This window comes from Ochotona princeps, chromosome 6 (assembly GCF_030435755.1).
Source record: "Ochotona princeps isolate mOchPri1 chromosome 6, mOchPri1.hap1, whole genome shotgun sequence".
Classification (NCBI taxonomy): Eukaryota; Metazoa; Chordata; class Mammalia; order Lagomorpha; family Ochotonidae; genus Ochotona; species Ochotona princeps.
In genome coordinates this window covers 34,923,054-34,949,005 of record NC_080837.1, presented here as the reverse complement: position 1 = coordinate 34,949,005, position 25,952 = coordinate 34,923,054, and the positions used below count along the sequence as shown (strand labels likewise).

Here is a 25,952-nt window from a genome sequence, read left to right as displayed (position 1 = left end):
TAACTTTCTGTCAGACTCCTAGTCATCTATGTTTAAAACTTGAGCTTTTGTTTATTTGGTTATCCACTCATCTATTCCACATTTTTTTGTGTGTGTATTTTTCCAAGCACGCTAATGACTGAGTACTTTTTGTGAGCAAGACTGTGCTCAAAGAAGTTAGAATTTAGCGGTAGAAACAGCCATAATTACTGAATATATAATTTTGTATTGGATAAGCAGGGTTAAGATAAAGTAGTATTAGGAAAAAGTAAAACCCTGATTTAGAGGGTCGGGGAAAGCTTCCTGGAGATGACAGTTCAGTGAGGCTGGAAGTTGTAAACCTAATGAGGCCAGGGCAGCTGTCTGCTGGGGACTCTTGGCAGGAAGGTGCTCGGTTGGTAATTCAGAGGAAGGCACGTGGAGCAGACGGCAGAGGAGGCCTGGGGAAGGGCGTGGCTATGTTCTGGAGGTGTGCAGAGTCCAGGTGCTTTTCTTCACCGCTTTGGTGAAGAGTTTTTTATCCTGAAATAATCAGAAGCCATTACAGCAGTTTCAGCTGGGGTCCTCCCGTTCTGTGTGTGTTGGCCTGAGCCCTTTGATGGTCTCTCCCTACTGCTACTTGGAGGGACTAGGGCCACTTCACCTTCTTTGGGTTTAGCCATAATAGTCTTATTTATTTTTCAATTATTTGAAAGGCAGAGTACAAAAGAGAGAGGAGAGAAAGATCTTCCATCCACTGTTTAGCTTTCCCAGTGGTGGTGATGGAAGGAACTGGGCCTGTCTGAAGCCAGGGGCCTGTAGCTTCCTCTGGGCCTACCCGCTGAATGCAGTGGCCTGAACATGCGGCCATCCTTTGCTGCTTTCCCAGGCCATTATCAGTTCTAGCTTTGTTGGTAAAATAGCCATTTCTTGGCTCAGAAGTTTCCAACTCATTTAGGTTAAAGCTAGTTAAAACTTGTTTCTTTGTAAGGTTCATTTTTTTGAAAGTCAGGAATTAGAGAAAGAGAGCTCTGCTGGTTCATTCCCCAGGTGATCATTCTTCCTGGGGCTGAGCCAGGGAGAAGCTGGGAACTTCATCTGGATCCAGATACTTGCACTATCTTCTGGATTGGAAGTGGAGCAGCTAGGACATGAATCGGCATCCTTACGGGAGGCTGGTGTAGCAGGCCGTGGTTTCACCCATTAGGCCACCGCGCCAGCCTCTAGAAACACTCCTAATTTGTGTATTCACACTGAAATTGGAATTTTCCCCTAGAATAAGCAAAAAGTAGTCTAGTTAGAAAAAAAAAGCTTTAACAATAGGAAAAGCATAATTTAATGTACTTTTTAAGATTTTTGCTTTATTAATCCCGTGATATGTTTGCACAGTCACTGTAGACAGTCACTGCAAAATCCTTAGGCACTTGGCTTATTTTCAATACCCACATTATCCTTGGCAGTTCCCTTGACCTTCTCCGTCCTGTTTTGCTGTTTTCTTGAGGTCTTTTTCTTCTAACACAAGCCGTGTCTTGCAGGTTTATTCTTTTTTTGTTTTTAATTTTTGACAATCTTTACAAAGTTAGGGTAAAAAGGTTCAAGGGCTGTAGAAAAGTGGGTAAGTCTATTATTTCCGCATTGTTTCCTTCATGTTTAAAGGGGGATATTAAGGGAGAAGCCCCACCCAGTTTCCCACCCACCCCAGGTCATGGATGTAGGGCATGCTCCGAGGTTCTTGCTCAAGTGGTTTTGATAGTTTACCAGTTATGAATCGCTGCCAATCTTTTTTTTTTTTTTTAAAGATTTATTCATTTTATTACAGCCAGATATACACAGAGGAGGAGAGACAGAGAGGAAGATCTTCCGTCCGATGATTCACTCCCCAAGTGAGCCGCAACGGGCTGATGCGCGCCGATCCGATGCCGGGAACCTGGAACCTCTTCCGGGTCTCCCACGCGGGTGCAGTGTCCCAAAGCATTGGGCCGTCCTCGACTGCTTTCCCAGGCCACAAGCAGGGAGCTGGATGGGAAGTGGAGCTGCCGGGATTAGAACCGGCACCCATATGGGATCCCGGGGCTTTCAAGGCGAGGACGTTAGCCGCTAGACCACGCCGGGCCCGAATCGCTGCCAGTCTTGCCACTCCAAGCACGATGAGGTCTTTGAAGAATCCACTGATTGACATAGTCTATCATAGAGTCTCCGTTTGCCCAGTATTTCGTTGCCAACATATGGCTGAGGTGGTTGATTGACTTGTTCTGTCCTCTGTCTTTTCATGGTTAGGGTTCTGAGTCCAACATTTCGATTGGGAAGATCTCCAAACAAACTATGAGGTGTTCTCAGACCAGATTCATATATGTACTAGCAAGTACAGGGCCCAGCACAGTCCATCACCCTGATCAGCTGGTGGTTGCAATTGCTGGGTTGGTTCTATTTTCAGCGCTGTCTTCCACGCGAACCGATGGGTGTTGCAGTCCAGCCTGGTTCTGCCCAGCACACACACTCGGCCCTCGCATAAACCAGTGGGAGCTGCAGCCTAGTTGGAGCGACCCACAATAACCCCCACCAGGCCTGCCCCCTACCCTGGTTTGCCAGTATGTGCAGCCAACTAGTCCAGTCTGTCTCACATCCCATTCGGCTCTCGTACATGTCAATGGGTATTAAAGCTTAGTTTCATCTAACCAGCTCCACTATGCAGCCCACACAGATGCTATTGGGTCTGTCTAGCCACGCCAGCACCTAGTTTTCGTGCCCTCTAGAGGGAGTGGTAACCCAAGAGGGAGAATCCCATTATTTCCCTCCCAGGCCTCTCACACTCCCGGATTATGCACTCTCCAGGTAGTTCTGTGGTTTGACTTGGCAGAATTAGACCCCAGTACCAGCTTCTGCCAGCTGAAGCTGTTACTAAGCCCAAACAACCCTCACCCACTCTAATTATGTTTGCACCAGTAGGAATAATCCGCACAGCCTGACTTCATCCTTGGTGTGATCCAAGGAATCATAAGTCCTGCCAAAGCCAGTTGTCTTGCCACCACCAAAATGAGTTCTGAATCCAGATACCAAGGTGACATCTGGAGTAGTCTTAGGCACTGGTTCAGTTTTTCCCCGAGTTTCTGTCCTTGGCATAGTTGCTTTCCCAGGGTGCAAAGCATCAATGGCCATTGGTTTCCTTAGAGATAGTTGCTTTGTCATGGTCTGGATGGTTACTGTGTAACTCATAGCAGCAGTGGACCCTTACACAGCCAGGGAGAGCAAAAGAGGATTTTTAAAAGCATTCTCAAAGCTAGAGAGAGAGAGATGCATGCTGTGTGGGTTGTTAAGGTATTTTCCTCTTTTGAATGAGGGGTAGGGGAATGGCTACTGGAGAAACACTGGGGAGGTAGGGAAAGTGAGGATTGGAACAAAATCTATACAAAGAATGTTCTCTAGGCCTGTGGGAGCAGCGTACCCCCCTTCAGCCTCCATCCTGTCATTGCCCTGCAGGGAGGAGATAGGACTCCAGTTATAAAATATTGAGTAGGAGCAAGGATTACGGTGCTGATCAGGATACTCACATTTCACATCGGAGTGTCTAGGTTCAAGTCCTGCTTCCGCTCCTGACTCCAGGTTTCACATGTTATAGACCCTGGGAGAATCAGGGATGCTTCAAGGGATTATTTCTGTGAGGTGACCTGGATTGAGTTCCTGGCTTCTGGCTTCAGCATTCTCCCCACCCTCCCAACTGTGTCCATTTCAGGGATAAATCAGTAGATGAGAACTTTCTCTGCTGCTCAGATGAAATTCAAAATATAAATGAAGAAAATTTGATAGTCTAGGCATTGCAACAAATACTATATAAAGCTTCAGGTAAAGCAATTGCTTACCTCCTTGTTCACTCTTATCTTAGCTCCTGGGTACAGAAGTCTGGTTTTTTTTTTTTTTCCTTTTCAGAAGTCTATTTTTTTCAAGATTTATTTGGGCCTGGCACGGTGGCCTAGCAGCTACAGACCTTGCCTTGAATGTGCTGGGATCCCATAGGGGCACCGGTTCTGATCCTGGTGGCTCCACTTTTTTCCAGCTCCCTGCTTGTGGCCTGGGAAAGCAGCTGAGGATGGCCCAAAGCCTTGGGACCCTGAACCCATATGGGAGACCCAGAAGAGGCTCGGGGCTCCTGACTTCGGATCGGTGCAGCTCTGGCTGTTGCAGTCACTTGGGGAGTGAGTCAGTGGATGGAAGATCTTCCTCTCTGTCTCTCCTCCTCTCTGTATTATGTGCCTTTCCAATAAAAATAAATAAATCTTTTAAAAAATTAATTCATTTGAAAGAGTTGAGAGAGAGAAAAAATATCTTCCATCCTCTTGTTCACTCCTCAAATTGCCACAGTGGCCAGTACTGGCCCAGGTTGAAGCTGGTAGCTTCTTCTGGGTTTCCCACATGGGTACACAGCTCCAACATTAGAGCCATCCTCCACTGCTTTGCCCGATGCATTAGCATGGAGCTGGATTGCAAGTGAAACAACCAGGGTTTGAACTAGCACCTGTATAGGTTGCCAGGGCTCCAGGTGGGGGGTTACCCTATGCCTTAAGAATACACCCCAGAAGTCTATTCTTACACTGTACCTGTAAAGGAAATAAATGGGCCTACGACAACTACTGGGGTAAAGAACCCAGATGTGGCGGCAAGTGTTCGGTACACAGGTTCAGGTGATGCCTGGAATGCCTTCAGGCTGTATCAGCGCTTGGGTTCCAGTCCAGGCTTTCCTTCTGGCTCACTGCTCCCGCACACCCTGAGGAAGCAGAGTGATGGCTCAGGTGGTTGGAAAGAAGGGTTAAATTCCCTGCTTCTTGCTTTGGCCTGTGCCCTAGCTGTTGTGTCCATTGGAGGAGAGAACTTCTCTCTCTTCTCTTTTCCTCTGACTTCCACCACCCTCTCTCCATGGTCCTCTCTTTCCCCTTCCCCTCTCCTTTCCCTGCCATTTTGCTTTTCAAATGAATACATAAAGCTTAACAACAACAACAAAATGAGATGGTAAAAAGGCAAGCACTGTAGTGAAAACAATGAAAGAAGGAAGATGCTCGGTGGTTGTTCAGGCTGTGCAGGTGCACTGTTCAGTACAGTGACGCCTAGTCAGAGGAGATGGTTTAAGCTGAATTAAAATTGAAATTTTGTTTCTTCAGTTATACCAGGCACGTTTCAAGTGCTTAACAGCCACACATGGCTTTTGATAGCATATTGAATGTGTGCGTTTGTGTATATGTATAAATACACATGCACATACATGTAATGTTATCTGGGTTACGTCCTCTCAAAGTTTTTTTGGATAATGCTTCAGTGGGACAAATTAGTAAGATTATTGGTGTGGTAAAATAAAGCTCAATGATGGACTAATGAATCAGAATGAGCTGAAAAAGGGGACTGTAGAGCTAAGGAAACATTGAAATTCAAATGATATTAAAAATTGAGATATTAGAAAGCAGAATAGACACTACTAAAAATTGAATTACAGACATGAGGAATTTTTAAGGCAATCCTCAGAATAGATGAAAAGCCTTAAGAGAGAAGCCCATAGAAAGGAAACCTAGGGGCCTATGCCATGGCAGGGTAGGTTAAGCCTCTGCCTGCACAGTGGCATCACATATGGGTACTGGTTGATGTTTCATCTGCTTCACTTCTATCCAGCTCCCTGCTAATGTGCCTGGGAGAGTGTCAGAATATGGATCAAGTGCTTGGGTCCCTGTGCCCATGTGGGAGACCCAGAGGAAATTCCTGGCTTCTGGTTTGGCATTGGCCCAGGTCTAGCCATGGCAGCCATTTGGGGATAAACCAGCATATGGAAGATGTCTCTCTCTCTGCTTCTCTCTTGGTACCTCTGCCTTTCAAAATAAAAATAAATGCTAAAAAAAAAAAAAAAAGACAGTCAAAGCCTATTTATTAAATGGAGTAGAAAGTGTAACAGAATATTCTTGGGGTGTTTGGGGGCATCCTGTGAGATGCTGCCTGGATGCCCACAGCTCAGGTTGTGTTTGGATTTGAGCCTTGACTCTCTTCCTGTTCTAACTTCTTGCTAAGTATACACTGGAAAACAGCAGATAGTGGCCCAAGTACTTGAATCCTTGCCACTCATGTGGGAGACCCAGATTAAGTTTCAGGCTCTTGGCTGCAGCCAGGTAACCTTGAACCATGTGGCCATTGGGGAGTAAACCAGGGAAGGTAAGATTTCTGTCTGCAGGTGGCACAGTGGCATAGTGTGCTAATCCTCTGCCTGCAGTGCTGGCATCCATATGGGTGCCGGTTTATGTCTGGGCTGCTCCACTTCTGATTCAGCTAGCTGTTTGTAACCTGGGAAAGCAGTGGAGGATGGCTCAAGTCCTTGATCCTCTTCTCCCATGTGGGAGACCACAAAGAAGTTCCTGGCTTCAAGTCAGCTCAGTTCTGGTTGTTGCAGCCATGTGGAGACTGAAACAGTAGAAGGAATATCTTATGTCTCTCCTCTCTGTAAAATCTGCCTTTCAAATAATAACACTGAAAAAAAAAACACTGAAGAAGTTTCAATATACATGAGTTCATGTGGATAAAACTGGTTGCCAGGGAACTCCTGAATCTGAATGCAGTTACTGTTCCAACTGTTCCAGTCCTGCCTGACCTAGCTTCCTACCATTGCAGCGTGGGAGGCAGCTGGGGGTGGCTTGAGTGACTAAGTCCCTACCATCTCCTTGAGATCCTGGATAGATTCCCACACTAGGCCTTGCGCTGGTCCATCCCTGGTGGGCATTTGGTGAGCGAACCAACGGAAGGAACATTTCCGTCTTTTTGTTGCCCTGCCTTTCAAGTAGATGAAAATAAGTAAGTTGTCATTGAAAAAATACAATGAAAAAACCAAGCAGCTCCCAGTGTGATGGCTCCATGCCTAAATCCTTACTTTGTAAGCACTGGGATCCCATATAGGCACCAGTTTGTGTCCCGGCTGCTCCAATTCCCATCCCGCACCCTGCTTGTGGCCTGGGAAAGCAGTGGAGGACGGCCCAAAGCCTTGGGACCCTGTTACCTGCATGGGAGACCCGGAAGAAGCTCCTGACTCCTGGCTTTGGATTGACTCAGTTCTGGCTGTTGTGGTCATTTGGGGATTGAACTAGCGGTTGAAAGATTTTTTTCTCTGTTTCTACTTCTCTATGTAAAGCTGATCTGCCTTTCTAATAAAAATAAACCTTTGTTTTTTTATGATTTTTTTCTTTAAAAATCTTTACAAACAAAAACCAAGCAGCTGCTTGCTGGTGTATTTCAGCCAATGATATAAGCATTCAAGAATGGTGGCCAGCATTGTGATGCACCAGATGCCTCTGATGTCAGCAATCTCATAGGGGAGCACCGGCTGGAATCCTGGCTGTTCCACTTTAATATTAAACAGCTATAGGAACTGTGGTTACAGAACTCAATGTACGTGCTGTCTAGGTAGGCCAAATAAAAATAGTTAACAGAATGTGGTGATGGAGAAAGGAGTGCTTGGAGGGTAAGAATAATCGCAGTCAAAAGAAACGTCAGATTGAGATATGTGTAAAAATAAAAGCTTAATGACCATGGTTTTGTGTTTCATGAGTTTTCCTATAAAGGAGATAAGTTCTTTTTGTGTGTGAAAAGATGCTGGAAGTTCAAAAATTTCTTATACCTGAATTTCTTTTATGAGCTTAAAGTATAGTTAAAAAATGGCGAGTGTTGCATAGTATTTTTCTAAATTTCTTCTCTATTTCTCTTTCTTTCTGTTTACATACAATAAACATATCTGTAATGTTCCTTTAATTTTTTTAAAGGATTTATTTATTAATTTGGAAGGCTAAGTTATAGAGAGAGGGAAAGATAGAAATAGATCTTCCATCTGCTGGTTCATTCTCAAGAGCTGTGTGGGCCAGGGCAGGACTAGGATGAAGCCAGGAGCCGGAACTTCACTCCGGTCTTCCATATGGATCCTGCGGCTCAGGCGCCTGGTCCATCTTCCACTGCTGTCCCGGATACATTGGCAGGGATCTGGATTGGGAGTGGGGATCTAACTCTGTGCCAAGTGCTGGCTCCTCCTGGAATGTTTTTTTATAATAGTGGTTCATTTTTGATTTGGAGTGACTTTATTACTTTTTAAAGATTTTTTTAAAATTTTATTTGAAAGAGTTAGAGAAGAGTAGAGACAGAAAATCTTCAGTTCACTCCACAGATTGCCACAAAAGTCAGGACTGGGCCATCCAAAAGCTAAGAGCCTGGAGCTGCTCCCAGGTTTCCAAGCATTTGGACCAACTTCCCCTGTTTTCCCAGGCACATTAGCAGGATTGGAAGTAAAGCAGCCTGGACTCCAGCTGGCATTTATATTGGATGCTGGCATTGCAAGTAGAGGCTTAGCTTGCCATCTCCTGAAGTGACTTCTTAAAAACTTTCATATTTCGTATGGAGTTCTTTATTACGACGGATCACTTATATAAGGATTTATTTATTTTTTATTAGATTTATAGGGCCTGGGGCCTGGCGGCCTGGCCTATCGGCTAAAGTCCTTGCCTTGAATGCCCCGGGATCCCATATGGGCGCCGGTTCTAATCCTGGCAGCTCCACTTCCCATCCAGCTCCCTGTTTGTGGCCTGGGAAAGCAGTCAAGGACGACCCAATGCATTGGGACCCTGCACCCGTGTGGGAGACCTGGAGAAAGTTCCTGGCTCCTGGCTTCGGATCGGCACAGCACTGGCCATTGTGCTCACTTGGGGAGTGAATCATCGGACAGATGTTCTCTGTCTCTCCTTTTCTCTATATGTCTGACTTTGTAATAAAAAATAAATAAATCTTAAAAATTTACAGGGCCCGGTATGATAGCATAATGGTTAAAGTCCTCACCTTGAATGCGCCGGGATCCCATAGGGTGCTGTTTCTAATCCCAGTGGCCCCACTTCCCATCCAGTTCCCTGCTTGTGGTCTGGGAAAGCAGTGGAGGACGGCCCAAAGCCTTGAGATCCTGCACCCATGTGGGAGACCTGGAAAAAGCGCCTGGCTCCTGGCTTCGGATTGGCTCAACTCCAGCTGTTGCAGCTGCTTGGGGAGTGAACCACTGGATGGAAGATCTTTCTCTTTGTCTCTCCTCCTCTCTGTATATCTGCTTTTCCAATAAAAATAAAAATCTTAAAAAAGAAATTTGCAGAGGAGGAGAGACAGAGAAAGATCTGCCCTCTGCTGGTTCACTTCTCAGATGTTTACATTGGCTGGAGGTGAATTGATCCAAAACCAGGAGCCAGGAGCTTATTCTGGATCTTCCACATGGATGCAGAGTCTTAAGGCTTTGGGCTGTCCTCTACTGGTTTCCCAGGGTACAAGTGGGGAGCTAGATGGGAAGTGGAGCAGCCCGGGACACCAGTTGGTGCCCATGTGAAACGCTGGCGCTTGCAGTCAGAGGATTAGCAGTTTTTTGTAAGTTTTATTTATTTTTATTGGAAAGGCAAACAACAGAGAGAAAGGTCTTGCATCTACTGGTTCACTCCCCAAGTGGCCCCAGTGTCCAGAGCAGAGCTGATACGAAGCCAGGAGCAAGGAGCCTCCCCCGGGTCTCCTACGTGTGTGCAGGGTCTCAAGGCTTTGGACCGTTATAGAGTGCTCTCCCAGGGCACAAGCAGGGTTCTGAATGGGAAGCGGGGCTGCTGGGATTAGAACAGGCGCTCATATGGGATCCTGGCATGTGAAAAATGAGGACTTTAGCCACTAGGCTACCATGCTGGGCCCAAGGATTAGCAATTTGAGCCATTGTGCCAGCCCCATCAGTTACTTATTTTTAAATATTTGTTGGAAAGGCAGAGTTAGAAGGAAAGGAAAATAGAGATTTTCTGTCTACTAGTTCACACCACAGAATGCTGTAACAGCAGAACAAAGCCAAATCTAGGATCTTGGAAAATCTAGGAGCTTGGAGTTCTGTCCAAGTCTTCCATGTTAGTGATAAGCACCCAGGCACATCAGTAGGGTCTGGATTGAAAGTGGAATAGCCAGCAGTTGAATATGTGCTCATATGGTATGCCCTTTTTTTTTTTTTTTTAAAGATTTATTCATTTTATTACAGCCAGATATACAGAGAGGAGGAGAGACAGAGAGGAAGATCTTCCATCCGATGTTTCACTCCCCAAGTGAGCCGCAATGGGCCGATGCGCGCCGATCCGATGCCGGGAACCTGGAACCTCTTCCGGGTCTCCCACGCGGGTGCAGTGTCCCAATGTATTGGGCCGTCCTCAACTGCTTTCCCAGGCCACAAGCAGGGAGCTGGATGGGAAGTGGAGCTGCCGGGATTAGAACCGGCGCCCATATGGGATCCCGGGGCATTCAAGGCAAGGACTTTAGCCGCTAGGCCACGCCGCCGGGCCCATGGTATGCCCTTTTTACAGGTAGCAGCTTAGTATTCTGTACCACAGTATTAAACCCCAACCAAGCATGAACTAATTTTTTGGCTCCACATTATTATTATTTTTTCTGTATCTGGGGCAAATGGGAAGATAAAGGGAGAAGCCCCACCCAGCCTCTCACCCATCCCAAATCCTCAACGTGGGGCATACTCCAAGGGCACTGCTCAAGTAGTTTTGATAGATGAACTATTTTTTTTTAAAGATTTATTTGTTATTTGAAAGGCAGAATTGCAAAGAGGAGGACAGAGATCTTCCATCTGCTGACTGACTCCTGAAATGGCTGTCTTCCCCAGAGTTAGGTCTGTTCAAAGCTAGGAGTCTGGAATGTCTTCCTTGTCTCATATATTGATATAGGGGCCCAGGGGTTTAGGCCATCTTTGTCTGCTCTCCCAGGCCATTAGCAGGGAGCTGGATTGGAACTGAAGCAACTGGGGTTTGAACTAGTGCCTATATGAGATGTTGGCATTTCAGGCAGAGGTTTTGCCAAGGTTCTGGCTTTGAACTTAAAAAAAAAAAAAAAAAAAAAGATTTGTTTGTTTATTTTGTTTATTTTGTTTCAAAGCCAGATACACAGAGAGGAGGAGAGACAGAAAGATCTTCCGTCTGCTGATTTATTCCCCAAGTGACTGCATCTGCCACAGCCGAGCCGATCTGAAGCCAGGAGCCCGGAGCCTCTTCCAGGTCTCCCACTTAGCTGCAGGGTCCCAAGGCTTTGGGCCATCCTCTTCTGCCATCCCAGGCCACAGACAGGGAGCTGGAAGGGAAGTGGAGCAGCTGGAATAAGAACCGGCATGTATATGTGATCCTGGCACACGAAAGACAAAAATTTGCCCACTGAGTCATCACTTTGGATCCCCCCCTTCTCTAAATAAGTTAAAAAGTAATTTGAAGGTTAGCGTTACATAGAATGAGGGAGATCTTCCATCCTCTGGCCACCCTGTAGATGGCTGCAGTGTCCAGGTATGGGCCAAGCTAAAGCCTGGAGCCAAGACTCCATTCAAGTCTCCTACGTAGATAGTAGGAATTGGTACTCCCAGATCGTTCTTTGCTGCTTCCCCCAGGTCGTGAGATAGGCTTGTCTTTCGTGCACACCTGGGTAAATTCCTCTGCTTTGTACTAGAGTCAACAAAAGAGGTGGCCTAACATGCAACATGTCCTTCAGGTCTGACTCAGATCCTTGAATCTGATGCCCGAGGTTGAACACCCTGAGGTGTCAGGCCCAGCGCGATAGCCTAGTGGTTTTACTCTTCACCTAACATGTGCTGGGATCCCATATATGTCCTGGTTCGTATCCTGGCGGCTGCACTTCTTTTCCAGCTCCCTGCTTGTGGCCTGGGAAAGCAGTTGAGGATGGCCCAAAGCCTTGGGACCCTGCACCTGCGTGGGAGACCCGGGAGAAATTCCTGGCTCCTGGAGTGATCTGGTGGATGAAAGATCTTTCCGTTTCTTCTTTTCTCTGTAGATCTGACTTTCCAATTAAAAAAAAACAAAAACCTTAAAGCAAAAACATCCTGAGGCATCCACAGCCAACCAGCAGTGGAAACATGGGCTGCCTGCTGCGAGCCTCCCTTGGCCTTGGACACTTCCCAGCCAGGCTGGCTGCAGTGGCAGCAGGGGTTTTGGTGACCACTGCCTGCACATGTGGCTCCAGGCTTCCCTAGGCTGTGGGTAGTTCTATCAGTTAAGCTGGATTGGATGCAGCGGCATCACGGATGCTCTTTTTTTTTTTTCTGATAATTGGAAAGTCAGATGTACAGAGAGGAAGATCCTCCGTCTGACGATTCACTTCCCAAGTGGCCGCAGTGGCCAGTGCTGGAGCTGATCCGATCTGTAGCCAGGAGCCCCGAGTATCTTCCAGGGTCTCCCATGTAGACACAAGGTGCCAAGGATTTGGGGCATCTTTTACTGCTTTCCCAAGCCACAAGCAGAGAGCTGGATGGAGAGTGGAGTAGCTGGGACACAGACCTGTGCCAATATAGGATCCTGGCCCATGCAAGGCGAGGATTTCATCCAGTAGGCTATGCACTGGGCCCTCATTTTTGTTTTAAATATTTATTTGAAAGGCAGAACAGAGAGCGAGAGCAAGCAGGAGGGCCATCTTCTTTTTTAATTTTTTTTTTAACTTTTTTTCAGTGTTATCTTTTTTTCCCTTATTATTATTTTGTTACAGTTCTATAGGCCCTGAGATTTCTCATATCCCCTCCGTAATTCCCTCCCCCATCAATGAGTTCCTCTATATTATTACCATAGTATAGTTCTTTATAGACATTCATATGTCCATTATTGTGGGCATGGACAATGGCAGAGAGACCAGCATCCTGTTGTCAATATAGAGTTAACAGTTTCATTGGGAGTCCATCTTTGATCTGAAAGTAGAGATGCATATTGCATTGTATCCTCACATCTGGATATGATAGTCTAAATTACAGTTACATCCCCTTAAATAAAAAGCCACAAAACAAAATCAACAACAGGAAGAAAAAAAATTAACAAGATCATGAAGTTAAATAACTTGCTACTGAATGACTAATGTGTCACTGAAGAAATGAAAATCAGGAATGTTCTTGAAGAAAATGATGCTACTGTATGATCTATGAGTCATTGAAGAATTTAATGAGAAAAACTGGAAGAGATGAAACTTAAAAAAAAATCTGTGAGAGATAGTTTTCGCTGATCTTTGTTGGTAAGATATGTCTCCTGAAGGCCACAAATAGATGGTTTTTGTTATTTTAATGCAGTCTACTAATCTGTGGCATTTGATTAATGAGTTTAAATCATTTATATTCAGGGTTAATATGAAATGGGTGGTAATTTGATCCTGTCATTTTAGCAGTGGGTTGTTCATTGATTTAGTCTTCTGTTATTTTACTGGGATGTTCTTCATATTTGCCTTTGCTTTTGGTGGGTGTTCTTCCTCTTCTCTGTCAAGAGAACATCTTTAAGTATCCTTTGTAGGGCATTTTTTTCTTTTTCCATTTTTTTTTAATTGTATTTTGACAATCTTTACATAGTTAATTCGGGTAAAAAGGTTCAAGGGCTACAGGAAAGTGGGTAAGTCTGTTATTTCCGCATTGTTTCCTTCATGTATCTGAGGTAAAGGGAGATTTTAAGGGAGAAGCCCCACCCAGTCTCCCACCCACCCCAGGTCCTTGATGTGGGGCTGCTCCGAGGGTCTTGCTCAAGTGGTTTTGATGGTTCAACAGTTATGAATTGCTCCCAATCTCACCATTGTAAGCACGATGAGGTCTTTGAAGAATCCACTGTTTGACATGGTCCATCTTAGAGTCTCCGTTTGCGCAGTATTTCACTGCCAACATATGGCTGAGGTGGTTGATTGACTTGTTCTGTCCTCTGTCTTTTCATGGTTAGGGTTCTGAGTCCTGCAGTTCAAATGGGGAGATCTCCAAAGAAACTTTGAGGTGTCCCCAGACAGATTCTTGTATGTACTAGCAAGCACAGGGCCCAGCACAGTCCATCGTCCTGATCAGCTGGTGGTTGCAATTGCTGGGTTGGTTCTATTTTCAGCGCTGTCTTCCACGCGAACCGATGTGTGTTGCAGTCCATCCTGGTTCTGCCCAGCACACACTCGGCCCTCGCATAAACCAGTGGGAGCTGCAGCCTAGTTGAAGCGACCCACAATAACCCCCACCAGGCCTGCCCCCTACCCTGGTTTGCCAGTATGTGCAGCCAACTAGTCCAGTCTGTCCCACATCTCATACATGTCATACATGTCAATGGACACTGAAGCCAAGTTCAACCCAACAAGCCCCACTATCCAGCCCACACAGATGTTGGTTGCCTATCTGTCTAGCCACCCCAGCCCCTGTCCTGGTTTTCATGCCCTCCAGTAGAGGGTGGTAACCCAAGAGGGCGGAGTCTACTAATTTCCCTTCTAGGCCACTTCCACCCCCAGATCATGCACTCTCCAGGTGGTTCTGCAGTTTAACTTGACAGAATTAGCCCCTAGTGCCAGCATCTGCCAGTTGATACTGTGGCAAAGCCCAACCAACTCTCACCCACTCCGATTTATGCTTGGACCAGTACGAACAGTCGGCCCAGCCTGGCTTTTCCCTGATCTAGCTCACATGAGGCACACAGGTGTTGTAGCCCTGCCTAGTCTGGTCTGTACCCTTCCCAGCTCACGCTCTCCAGTGGGAGTAGCCATCCAGCAGGGGAGCACCCCTATATTCCCCCTGCCGAGCTCTGCCCCCCCTTCCTGGTTCTCACTGGTTGGGCGCTGCGGTCACATCCTGTAAAGGTAACCTAACCTTGGCATTCCATAATGTGCACTGGTTTTTGTCGTGACCATACCTGGCTCGACCCACACTCTGTTCTGGTACTTGGGTTCGCCAGTGGATGATGTGAACTGATTCAGCCTGGTCTGCCAAATGTATGCCAGTGGGAAACTTTCCATGGCCTGTTCTGGGCTGTTTCCTTCCATGCTTCTTGCGCTTACCTGCAGGGTCTGTGTCCTGCCAGAAGAGTTGCCCAGGCTTCTCCATCAGAACCCCTCCCAATGCCAGATTTCGCGCATACCAGTGGGTCCATGAGCCAGCCCTACTCAGTTTACCTACTGTCCTAGCAGGAACAGTGGCTTTTCCTGACTGACCTTCAACTCAATCTAGTTCTTACTGTTGGATGTTTCAGCCCAGCCATGGCTCGTCCATACCCACATACAGCTCACACATGGTTCAGTAGGGGCTGAGACCTAGCCTAGTCCATCCCACATCTGCCCTGGTCCTCCAGAGCACAAGATGGTGTTGGAGTCTAGTGCATCTACTCCCAGTCCACACTTGTGCTAAGTGACACTATAACTGTTTACTGATCAGAATGCAGCCCCCATTCTAGCCCCGTGCTCCTTGGTGGAAACCTCCACCCAGCTGGGGTGTCCCCTTAGCTCCCCAACTGGGCCTGTTCCCAGCCATAGATTACGCATATGCCAGTGGTTGCTCTGACTCAGCTTGGCACAGCCCCTCACCTGTCCCGGCCCTTGCCTTACACACTGTGGCCTAGCATCCCTGGCTCATGCAGACCAGTCAGTGTAAGAGTCTAGCTCGGCATGACCTATGCTCCATCCAGATTTCTAATTTTGCTTGTGAGCTAAGGTTTGCTCAGTCCTGCCTGGTCCACCCCGTTGCATTACCAACCCACACATTAGCCAGCCATTGGAGCTACTTTGCTTGGCTTGTCCGACCCCCAAGTCTGGACCATGTGTTCACCAGTGGGAGCTATGACCCACCAGGGGAGTTTCCCAAGTTCCTCCACTTGACCCACTCCTGGACACAGTTCTCATACATGTGTAGGTCATGTTTGGAAGAGGCATATTTTTTTTTAAATATTTATTTTTATTGGAAAGGCAGATATTCAGAGAGAAGGAGAGACAAAGAGAAAGATCTTTCATCCAATGATTCACTCCCCAAGTGACCACTATGGCCAGAGCTGTGCTGATCCGAAGCCAGGAGCCAGGAGCTTTTTCCAGGTCTCCCACATGGGTGCAGGTTCCTAAGGCTTTGGGTTGTCCTCGGTTGCTTTCCCAGGCCACAAGTAGGGAGCTGGATGGGAAGTGGGGCCACCGCAATTAGAACCAGTGCCCATATGGGATCCCGGTGCGTTCAAGGTGAGAACTTTAGCCGATAGGCCACTGTACCGGGCTCAGAAGAGACATATTCTTTTAACTTTTCTTCACTGTGGGAAAATTTTATTTCCTTTTCAAAGACAAAGGAAAGTTTTGCTGGCTATGTTATCTTGGGTCGACAGTATTTTACTCTTAGAATCTGGAATATGTCACTCCATTCTCTTCTGGTCAGTAGTTTCCTGTAAGAGGTCTCCTGTGAGTTTAATTGGCATTTCTTTATATGTCAATTGATGTTTTTCATGTGCACATTTAAGGACCTTTTCCTTATGTTCCATTGTAGAGAGCTTGATGATCATGTGTCTTGGTGAAGATTGCTTTTGGTCAAGCCTGTTGGTCTGTGCCCCTCCTGAATGTTGTTTCCCAGTTCTGTCTCTAGCTTAGGGAAATTATGGGACTCCCATAAATTTTATATTTGTCCTTTTAATAGTGTCTTTCAATTCTTGAATACTATTTTTTTTTTTTTTTTAGCTTGGTCCAGCTCTGCTTCCAGCTTTTTGTTTGTTTCCCCTGGTGTCAGGAAATATCTTGCAATTCTGAGAGTCTTTCTTCTGCTTTCTTCATTCTAGTGTATAGACTCTCCACTGTACTTTCAATTTGTTCCACTGTATTCTTCATTTGTGATATATCAGGTTTCATTTGATTCATTTCCTGTGTGATGTGTTCCTTAAATTCCTTGAACTCCTATATTACGTGCTTTTCGTTGCTGATAAGAAGCTTTAAAACAAGCACTTTGAATTCTGCATTCCCCATTTTCTTGATGTCTTCTTCCTCAGTGAACTCTGAGATTGGCAAAAGGTTTTGCTCCTTTGTAGGGGAGTCTTCAGTAATATTCATCTTTTTTTGCTCTTGGTCATTGTACTTCTGAGTGTCAGATTCTTCTCCTTGGGGTAGGTTTCTAAGCTGTGTCACTCACAGGTCTACGGTTCAGTTGTACTTATTGTGGTTGGTACATGGCTCTTTGCAATCACTTGTGCCAGTTCTTCCAGCGAGTTCCAGGTCTGGATTTTTATGTTGGACTTCCACCAAGGTCTTCATTGCCTAAATTCCTGGCTCACCACTCTCCACCTTCTGTGATACCGTGCTGAGGCTGCACCGTTGTCTGTACAACCTTTTCCCACTTCTGGTTGGAGCAGTTCTCAGGATTAGGGAGACACCAGGAGTCCTATATAGCTAGGTTGTTGTTGGTGCTGATCTTGCTGGAATCCGGTGGCTGTTAGGTCTGGGTGCCACACAGGCCTATTTTGACCCGTACAATGCCAAAGTCGGTCTTATTTTCCTTATGGGACCACTGCAATGCACTGAGCTCAGTGAATTCACTCCCAGCTCAGTGCATGCACAGCTCACTGTTGTCCCTGCAGTCTTAAAGCTTTTGCCACAGTGTGCAAAATGGTGCCTGATGTGCCTATTACAGTTCTTGATCTGGCCGTCAGGTCTTGGGTAGTACCTGTAGGATACCACATTGTTGCAGTTCACTGAGCCAGAAATGAGTTCACTCCCAGCTCCATGCATGCCCAGTCCTGCCCCATAACGCTTGCCTCCTTAAACAAAATGGTTCCCACTTTGGCTCTAGAGGGTGACTGGGCTGTGAAATCCACCCTGTTTCTGCACTGCCCCTCTGAGACCTGCCCCTTTGTCTCTGCTCCTGGTCGAATAAAAAAAGACTAGCAGGGCAAGCAGTTTTTTCTGAGTTCACCTCCTGAGCTCCCGGTGAGCATACCTTCCCACTTTGTTGCTGATGGAGTTCCGGCTGCTGGTGCAGTTGAGATTGTTGCTTGCCGAATGCCGCTGGGGTATCGGTCACTGCAACACCACACTGTTGTTTTTGCTGCTGTCCTGTGTCTGTCAGTTTCCAGGTACCCCTTTGCTGTCATTCAGTCCTCTCCTATATCGTGGAATGTGCCCTCTCTGCTTCACACTGGCTAATGTTTCTCTGTTTAAATGTGTCCTTACCTTATTCCGCCATCTTGATTTATTCTTGGAGGGCCATCTTCTGTATTCTGGTTCACTTCCCAAGTGTCAGCAACCGCTATATCTAAGCCATGCCCAAGCCAGGAGTTAGGAACTCAGGAGCCAGAACTCCATCTAGGTTTCTCTAATGAATGGCAGGCCCCAAATGCTTGGATCCATTTTCGTTTCCTTTTGCATGAACATTACAGGCAGGTGCATGAAAGCAGAGCAGCTTGGCCTTGAACTAGAACTGCCGGTGGTCCAAGAAGCGATTTTACCTGCTGTGCCTCACCACCCCTATAAGGAATGATTTTGTTTGTTTCATTTTTTTTTAAGGTTTATTTCTATTGGAAAGTCAAGTACACAGAGAGGAGGAGAGACAGAGAAGATCTTCCATACCTTGTTCACTCCTCAGGTGTTAGCAGCGGCTGAGCTGAGTTGATCTGAAGCCAGGAGCCAGGAGCTTGAGCCTTGGGCCGTTCTCGATTGCTTTCCCAGGCCACAAGTAGGGAGCTGGATGGGAGGCAGGGCTGTTGGGATTAGAACTGGCGCCCCATGGGATCCTGGGTGTGCAAGGCGAGGACTTTAGCCACTAGGCTACTGTGCCGGGCCCACATTTTGTTTCTCTTAGACATTCAACGATGCCAACAATGGCACATCTTGGTTATTAGAATAGAGTGTGTGATTGCAATTTCCTTTTCTCTCCGTTCTTGTCTCTCTCTTTCATTTAAAAGAGAAAATTTCATTTGTTTTTATTTACTTTAGAAAAACAGATTAATTTATTATAAAGGCAGAATTACAAAGAGAAGGAGAGACAGAGGGGATCTTTCATACCCTATCCATTCCCCTAGTGGTTGCAGTGGCCAGAGCTGAGCTGATCCAAAGCCAGGAGTCCCTTCCAGGTCTCCCATGCAGGTGCAGGGGCCCAAGGCTTTGGGCCGTCCTCCACTGCTTTCCCAGGCCACAGACAGGGAGCTGGATGGGAAGTGGAGCAGCTGGGATACAAACTGGGACCCATATGGAATCCCAGCTCCTGCAAGATAACGATTTAGCCACTGGGCCATCATGCCAGGCCCTGCCTGATTTTGTTTTTTAAGATTATTTTTATTTTCATTTGAAAGGCTAAGTTACAGAAGGAGAGATACAGATCTTGCATCTGCTGGTTCAGTACCCCAGTGACCACATTGGCCAGAACTGAGGCAAGCTGAGCCTAGGCGATCTGAGCTAATCCAATCCAATCCGAAGCTATGAGCCAGGAATTTTTCCAGGTCATCCACGTGGGTGCTGAGACCAAAGGACGTAAGTTATCTTCTGCTGCCTTCCCAGGCCATAAGCAGGCAGCCAGATCAGGAATGAGCAGCTGGAACATGAACCTGGTGCCCTGTGGGATGCCAGCGTCGCAGGCAAAGGTCTATGCCCCTCGTCTTTGTTTTACTATTTAATAAGTGGGGGATCCCAGTGTTGTGGCACATCAGGTTGAGGTGTTGCTACTACTAAGAATGCAGACATCCTGTACATGCATCAGTTCAAGTCCTGACTTCTCCCCTGCAACTCAGCTCCCTGCTAAAGTCCCTGGGAAAGCATCAGAAGATGCTCCAGGTGCTTGGGCCCCTCTGCCCACATAAGAGATCTGATGGAGTTTCTGGTTTAGTTCTTGCCTGGCCCCAGCTATCGTGGCCATTTGAGGAATGAATCATTTGAGGAACCCATGGTTTGAAGATGGATCTCTCTCTCTTTTTCTGTCTCTTTCCCTCTCTCTGTTAATTCTGCCTTTCAAATAAATCAGTATTTGAAAACTAAGAAAATAAAAGGAAAAGGAATGTATGACTATATTTGAGCAGAGTCAGATTTGGGTGCAATAGTTGCTTTGGTTCATGATGTGCCATAGGGCCTAGGAAAATAATCACTGAAATCTGAAAAGTGATGCCGTGTAGAAAGAATCATCTTTAAAAATAATCATATTAATATGAAAATTCAAGTGCATGCATTTCATGGAGTATTTACAGGACAACATATTTTTTAAAAAGTTCATTTTAATTTTATTTAAAAGGCTCCGTTTCCATTCCAAATCCTGAGGAAAAGTAGTGTAAGATGGCCCAAGTGTTTGAGCTGTTAATCCACATGAGAGACTTGGGTAAGATTCCTGGCTCATTTCTTTGGCCTGGTCCTGTGTTGGCCGTTGAGACAATCTGGGGAGGGAACCAGCAATTAAAAGAGCTCTCCCCTCTCTTTCTCCTGGTGTAACTTTTTCAAAAACAATCAAATTTATTTTCAAGTCAAAAATTATACAGAGGGACAAAGTAAAATCTTAGCCTGCTAGGCAGGGCCGAGCAAATCTTAGCTCACAGGTAAAAATAGAAATCAGGATGGAGCACAGGTCATGCTGAGCTTGGCTCTTACACCGACTGGTCTACATGAGCCAGGGGTACCAGGCTCATGTAGATACCAGGGATACCAGGTATACCTTCGATGCTGTGGCCTGGTATCCCTGGCTCATGTAGACCAGTCGGTGTAAGAGCCAGGTGAGGGGCCATGCCAAGCTGGATGAGAGCAACCACTGGCATGCGCGTAATCTATGGCTGGAAACAGGCCCAGTTAGGGAGCTAAGAGGACACCCTAGCTGGGTTGAGGGTCCCACTGGTGAGTGTGGGGGCTGTGTCCTGGTCTGGATATGGCTGCAGTGTCCCTTGGCACAAGTGTGGACTGGGGCTGGGCGCACCGAGCCAGGCTAGACTCCAACACCATCTGGTGTCCTGGAGGACCAGGGTAGGTGTAGGATGGACTAGGCTAGGTCTCTGCCCTACTGAGCCATGTGTGAGCTGTGTCTGGGTATGAATGAGCCTTGGCTGGACTGAAACATCCAACAGTAAGGACCAGATTGGGTTGAAGGCCAAACAGGAAAGGCCGCTGTTTCTACTAGGACAGAAGGTGGCCTAAGTAGGCTGGCTCATGGACTCACTGGTATGTGTGAGATCTGGCACTGGGAGGGGTTCTGATGGAGGAGCCTGGGCAACTCTTCTGGCAGGACACAGACCCTGCAGGTGAGTGCGGGAGACATGATGAGGAGCAGCCCAGACCAGGAAAGGTACCCAGTGGCATACATGTAGCACGGATCGGGGGCAGACCAGGCTGAATCAGTTCACATCATCCACTGGTGAATCCGAGCACCAGAACAGAGTGTGGATCGGGCCAGGTATGGTCGCAACACATACCAGTATACATTACAGCTGGGTTTGGTACACATGTGCTGCTGGGCTGGGCTGGGCTAGACTGTAACCCTCATGAGCTGGAATTGGGGGTGGGCCGGGCTGGGCCAGGCGACAACACCCACTGGCAAATGCCGAGGTGAGGCGGGCCATGTCAGACTGGGCTGAAGCACCCAACTAGCACATGTAGGAACCAGGGAGGGAGGGAGTAAAGCTGGTAGGGGGAATGTGGAGGTTCCCCTGCTGGAACACCTTGCCCACTGGAGAGCATGAGTTGGGATGCAGGCAGACCAGACCGGGCAGGGCTACAACACCTGTGCGCCTCATGTGAGCCAGATCAGGGAAGAGTCAGGCTTGACTGATTGTCTCTACTGTTGCAAGCATAAACCACAATGGGTGAGGGTTGGTTGGGCTTTGCCACAGCATCAGATGGCAGATGCTGGCACTAAGGGCTAATTTTGTCAAGTTAAACTGCAGAACCACCTGGAGAGGGCATGATCTGGGGGTGGAAGTGGCCTAGAAGGGAAATAGTGGGCACCTCCCTCTTGGGTTATTACTCCCACTGCAGAGCATGAAAACCAGGACAGGGGCTGGGGTGGGGGGACAGAATGGTACCCACCAGCAGGTATGTGGGCTGGATGGTGGTCCTGGTTGGGTTGAACTGGGCTTCAATGTCCATTGACATGTAGAAGAGCTAATGGGATGTGGAACAGACTGAACAAGTCTGCGGTACATACTGGTGAGTGTGGGAACCAGGGCAGGGGGCAGGCCTGGTGGGGGTTATTGGGAGTAGCCCTGACTAGGCTGCAGCTCCCACTGGTTTGTTTGAGGGTCGAGTGTGTGCTCTGCAGAATCAGGCTGGACTGCAACACCCATTGGCTCGCGTGGAAGACAGGGCTGGAAACAGAACTGACCCAGCAATTGCAAAAACCCAACAACCAGCATGCGAAGATGCTGATTGGGGCGATAGACTGTGCCGGACCCTGTACTGGCAAGCACACACGAGAATCAGGTCTGGGATCACCTCAGATGCAGTTTCTTTGGGGATCTCCCCAACTGAACTGCTGGACTCAGAACCCCAATCATGAAGAGAAGTGCAGGTTCCATGGTCTGCCATGGAATGCAAGTGTCAAAGCTGAGCTACCTCAGAGGCTCAGACGAAGCAATGCACAGCATATCCAGGTGTACATGAAGTATATGGCAGTCCATTGGAACCTGCAGAGGACACCTGCTACCACAACAGAGGACGCAGGACAGAGCAGTTCAGTCAACTACCCCAGCCATGTGTTGACCGTGATAATCTGGGCAAATAGAGACTTTAAAGTGGACTACATCAACCGTTGGATTCTACAGCGATTTCATCGTGCTTGGAATGGCGAGATTGGCAGTAATTCATAACTGTTGAATTATCAAAAACCACTTCAGCAGAACCTTCGGAGCATGCCCCACATCCGGGACCTGGGATGGGTGGGAGGCTGGGTGGGGCTTCTCCCTTTACCTCCCCTTTACCCCAGATACAGAAAGGAAAAAAAAAGCAATACCTTGGAAATAATAGTCTTATCCCTTTTCCTGTAGCCCTTGACCCTTTGTTCCCCAAGTAACTATCTAAAGATTGTCAAAAATGAAGAAAAAAAAAAAACAGCCTGCTCAACCCTAAATGGCTACAACGGCCAGACAGGAATCAGGAGCCAGGAATTTGGTCCAGGCTGTCATTTTGGTGATAACACGTAACTACTTGCACTGTCTTTAATGGCTTTCCAGGCACAGGGAGCTGGATTGGAAGTGAAGCAGACAGGACTCGAACTGGGGTTCATATGGGGATGCTGGTGTCACAGGGTGGATTAATATGATGTACCACAATGCTGTCCCAGAAATCTCAGGAAATGATAGCCATCCTGGTTTTGATAGTGAAGGGTTAACGCTGTGTCTGGAATGAAGAGTAGATTTCTCATTCCCTGAGGATTTCACGAACTGAAATTATGTGAACAGTAATTTATAGAGTCCAGTTTGCTGTTGGCAAAAACATGGCCATTATTAAAATTAAATGTGAGTTGTTATTGTTGGATTGAAAATTGGAAGAAAGTGGGGCCTGGCATGGTAACCAAGCAGCTAAAGTCCTTGTCTTGCACACATCAGGGTCCCATATGTGCTCTGGTTCTAATCCCGGCGGCCTTGCTTCCCATCCGGCTCCATGCTTGTGGTCTGGGAAAGCAGTCAAGGACAGCCCAAAGCCCTGGGACTGTGCACCCATGTGCGAGACCCGGAAGAGGCTCCTGGCTTCTGATCGGTTCAGCTCTGGCCATTGCGGCCACTTGGGCAGTGAGTCAGCAGGTGGAAGATCTTCCTCTCTGTCTCTCCTCTGCGTATATCTGACTTTCCAATAGAAACAAAATGAATCTTTTTAAAGAAAATTAGGAAAAAGTGATTTCTAGTGCTTTCCTTCTGCATGGAAACGTTAGTATAATTATAATTATGGGTTAAGAAAGGATTAAATATAATGCAGATGCAAGTACTTTAATGATGCAATATAGTAAATGTTGCTAATTTTCACTAGTTTTTATTTTTCCTCTAATTTTCTTCCAGTCTCGGTGCCCTAAAGAAGATGGGGTGTATCTTTTTCATCCCCATAGCCAGCCAGTTAGCTGTCTGTACTTCTCACCTGCTAACCCGGCCCACCTCCTGTCGCTGAGCTATGATGGCACATTACGCTGTGGTGATTTTTCCAGAGCTGTTTTTGAAGAGGTAAGTGTTAAGGTGTTTGTTTAATTAATCAATTTATTTACTTTAAAAGATTCATTTATTTTGCTTGAAAGAGTTAAAGAGATCCTTTATCCACTGGTTTGTTCCTCAAATGACTGCAGCCACCACAACTGGGCCTGTCTGAAGCTGGGATCCAGGAGCTTCTTCCAAGTCTCCCACACAGGAGCAGGGTCCCATGGCCTTAGGCCATCGTCCACTGCTTTCCCAGGCCACAAGCAGGGAGCTGGATGGGAAGTGGAGCAGCCAGGACTCAGACTGGCATCCAAATGGGATGCCAGTGCCACAGACCCAGGATTAGCTTGCTATGCCACTGCACCTTCTTGTTCATTAAGATTTATTTGTTGAAAGGCAAAGTTAGAGACAGAAAAAGGTCTTGTATTTGCTGGTTCACTCCTTGGATGGTTGCAGCTGCTGGAACTGGGTGAGTCCAAAGCCAGGAGCTTCTTCCCGGTCTCTCCTGTGGGTGACAGGAGCCCAAGCACTTGGGCCATCCTCTGTTGTCTTCCTAGGCCATAAGCAGGGAGCTAGGTTGGAAGCAGGGCAGCCTGTACCTAAGGGAGCATATGGGAAGCTGGCACTGAAGATTGCACCTTTGTTTGTTATATTGCAGCACCAGTCCCCAAAGTGACCTAAGATGCTACATAATCTGGATACTTCATGAAATGTCACATGAATGACTTTTGCAAGTCATGTTGGAAAAATGTTATAGTCTAGGGACATTAGAACTCAGTGGTATAAGTTCAAATCTGATAAGAAGTATTACTACTGTGTGACCTTAAGAGTCTTCAGTGGTCCAGCAGACGGCTTGGATGGTACCATGCTCTACAAACTCCTTCCTGACCATTTCTTGGGAGAGTTCTGTTTCTGGAGCCGGCAGCTCATGGGTGATTGGGCCTTCCATCGGGGTGGACACACTGAGTGGGAATGTGTGTGCTCGGACTCTGGCCTCTGTCTGCCCAGAGCTGGAAAGCGTGGTGCCTGTGGTGCTGGTGTCACACAGTGAGCTTCACTGGCTGCAGCTGCCCTGCATTCGCACCTCTGGGGAAACCACCAGGCTGTAACCCAGGCAGTGACACTGCCCGGCATGATGCCAGTGCCTGTGCCCGCTGCCTGTGTGACTGTGTCATCCTGCCTTCCACCCCACTCTTGGGCATGTGGGCATCTGCGTCTTGAAGCCAGAAATATTCAAGTATAAGTTATTTACAGGGAAAGAGTCAGGGTGGGATTGGAGTGGAAAGACTGAGCTCATAAGTGAGAGTCAGGAGTGCTTCCATCCACTGGGTCATTCCGTAGAGGCGGGGCTGGGTCAGGCGGAAACAGGAGCCTGGAACTCCATTGTTGGGGGACCCCGAGTCCTGGGTCCATCTGCTGCTGCTTTCGCAGGCTTATTGGCAGGGAGCTGGATCAGAAGTAGAGTAGCCGGGGCTCTTAAGTGGCACTCCAGTATGACAGGGGCCAACTCCTTGAGTCACAACTGTCACAACTAGCATATTGCTTTTGCAATTCATTCGTTTTGTGTGTGTGTCAATAATTTGTTTATGGTATTATGTTAGGCACTATCTTGAATGTACTTTACATTATTGAGCCTTATGGACACTATGAAATAGTTATTTAATAGATGAAAAATTGAGGCAAAGAGGTTTTCTAGCTTGTTGAAGAACATAGAAGGTATACCTAGAGTTTGTGCTGGAATTTGAATACAAAACTCCCATTTGTGACCTTTTTAATATAATATACTAATTTAATTTTCATTTATAAATGTTGGACTTTATTGGGTTTGTGAGAGTTATTATGCCTTTGGTATATTAATTATTAACCGGCCTTTAGTATTTTTGTTATTAAAATTAACAGTCTGTAGCAATTCATTGTCATTCTCTCTTACTTGGTGCAAATATTTGCTTTTTGTTCCTAACATGTGTAAGCCCTAAGCCCAAAGTGATAGCATTGTAGATTATATGTGATTAGAAGTTATAATAAAATACACTCATAAAATATTTATAGTAAATAGGACTTGGTAAGAACATTTTCCTCCTGCCATTTTCATTCTGCAGAAGTGACAGTTGT

General features: G+C 46.8%; 1 protein-coding gene and 1 pseudogene across 2 annotated transcripts in view; one reads left to right on the top strand and one right to left on the bottom strand.

Annotated features, from left to right (window-relative positions):
• WDR76 (WD repeat domain 76) overlaps nt 1-25,952 on the top strand; it is a 78,896-nt gene that overhangs the window by 37,876 nt on the left and 15,068 nt on the right. For both annotated transcript variants that reach the window (XM_058665920.1, XM_058665919.1), the window contains exon 10: nt 23,712-23,870. In XM_058665920.1, the coding sequence (XP_058521903.1) occupies nt 23,712-23,870 (159 nt within the window). The remainder of the gene's footprint in view (nt 1-23,711; nt 23,871-25,952) is intronic.
• LOC105941930 (small ribosomal subunit protein eS24-like) lies at nt 1,375-3,171 on the bottom strand (annotated as a pseudogene).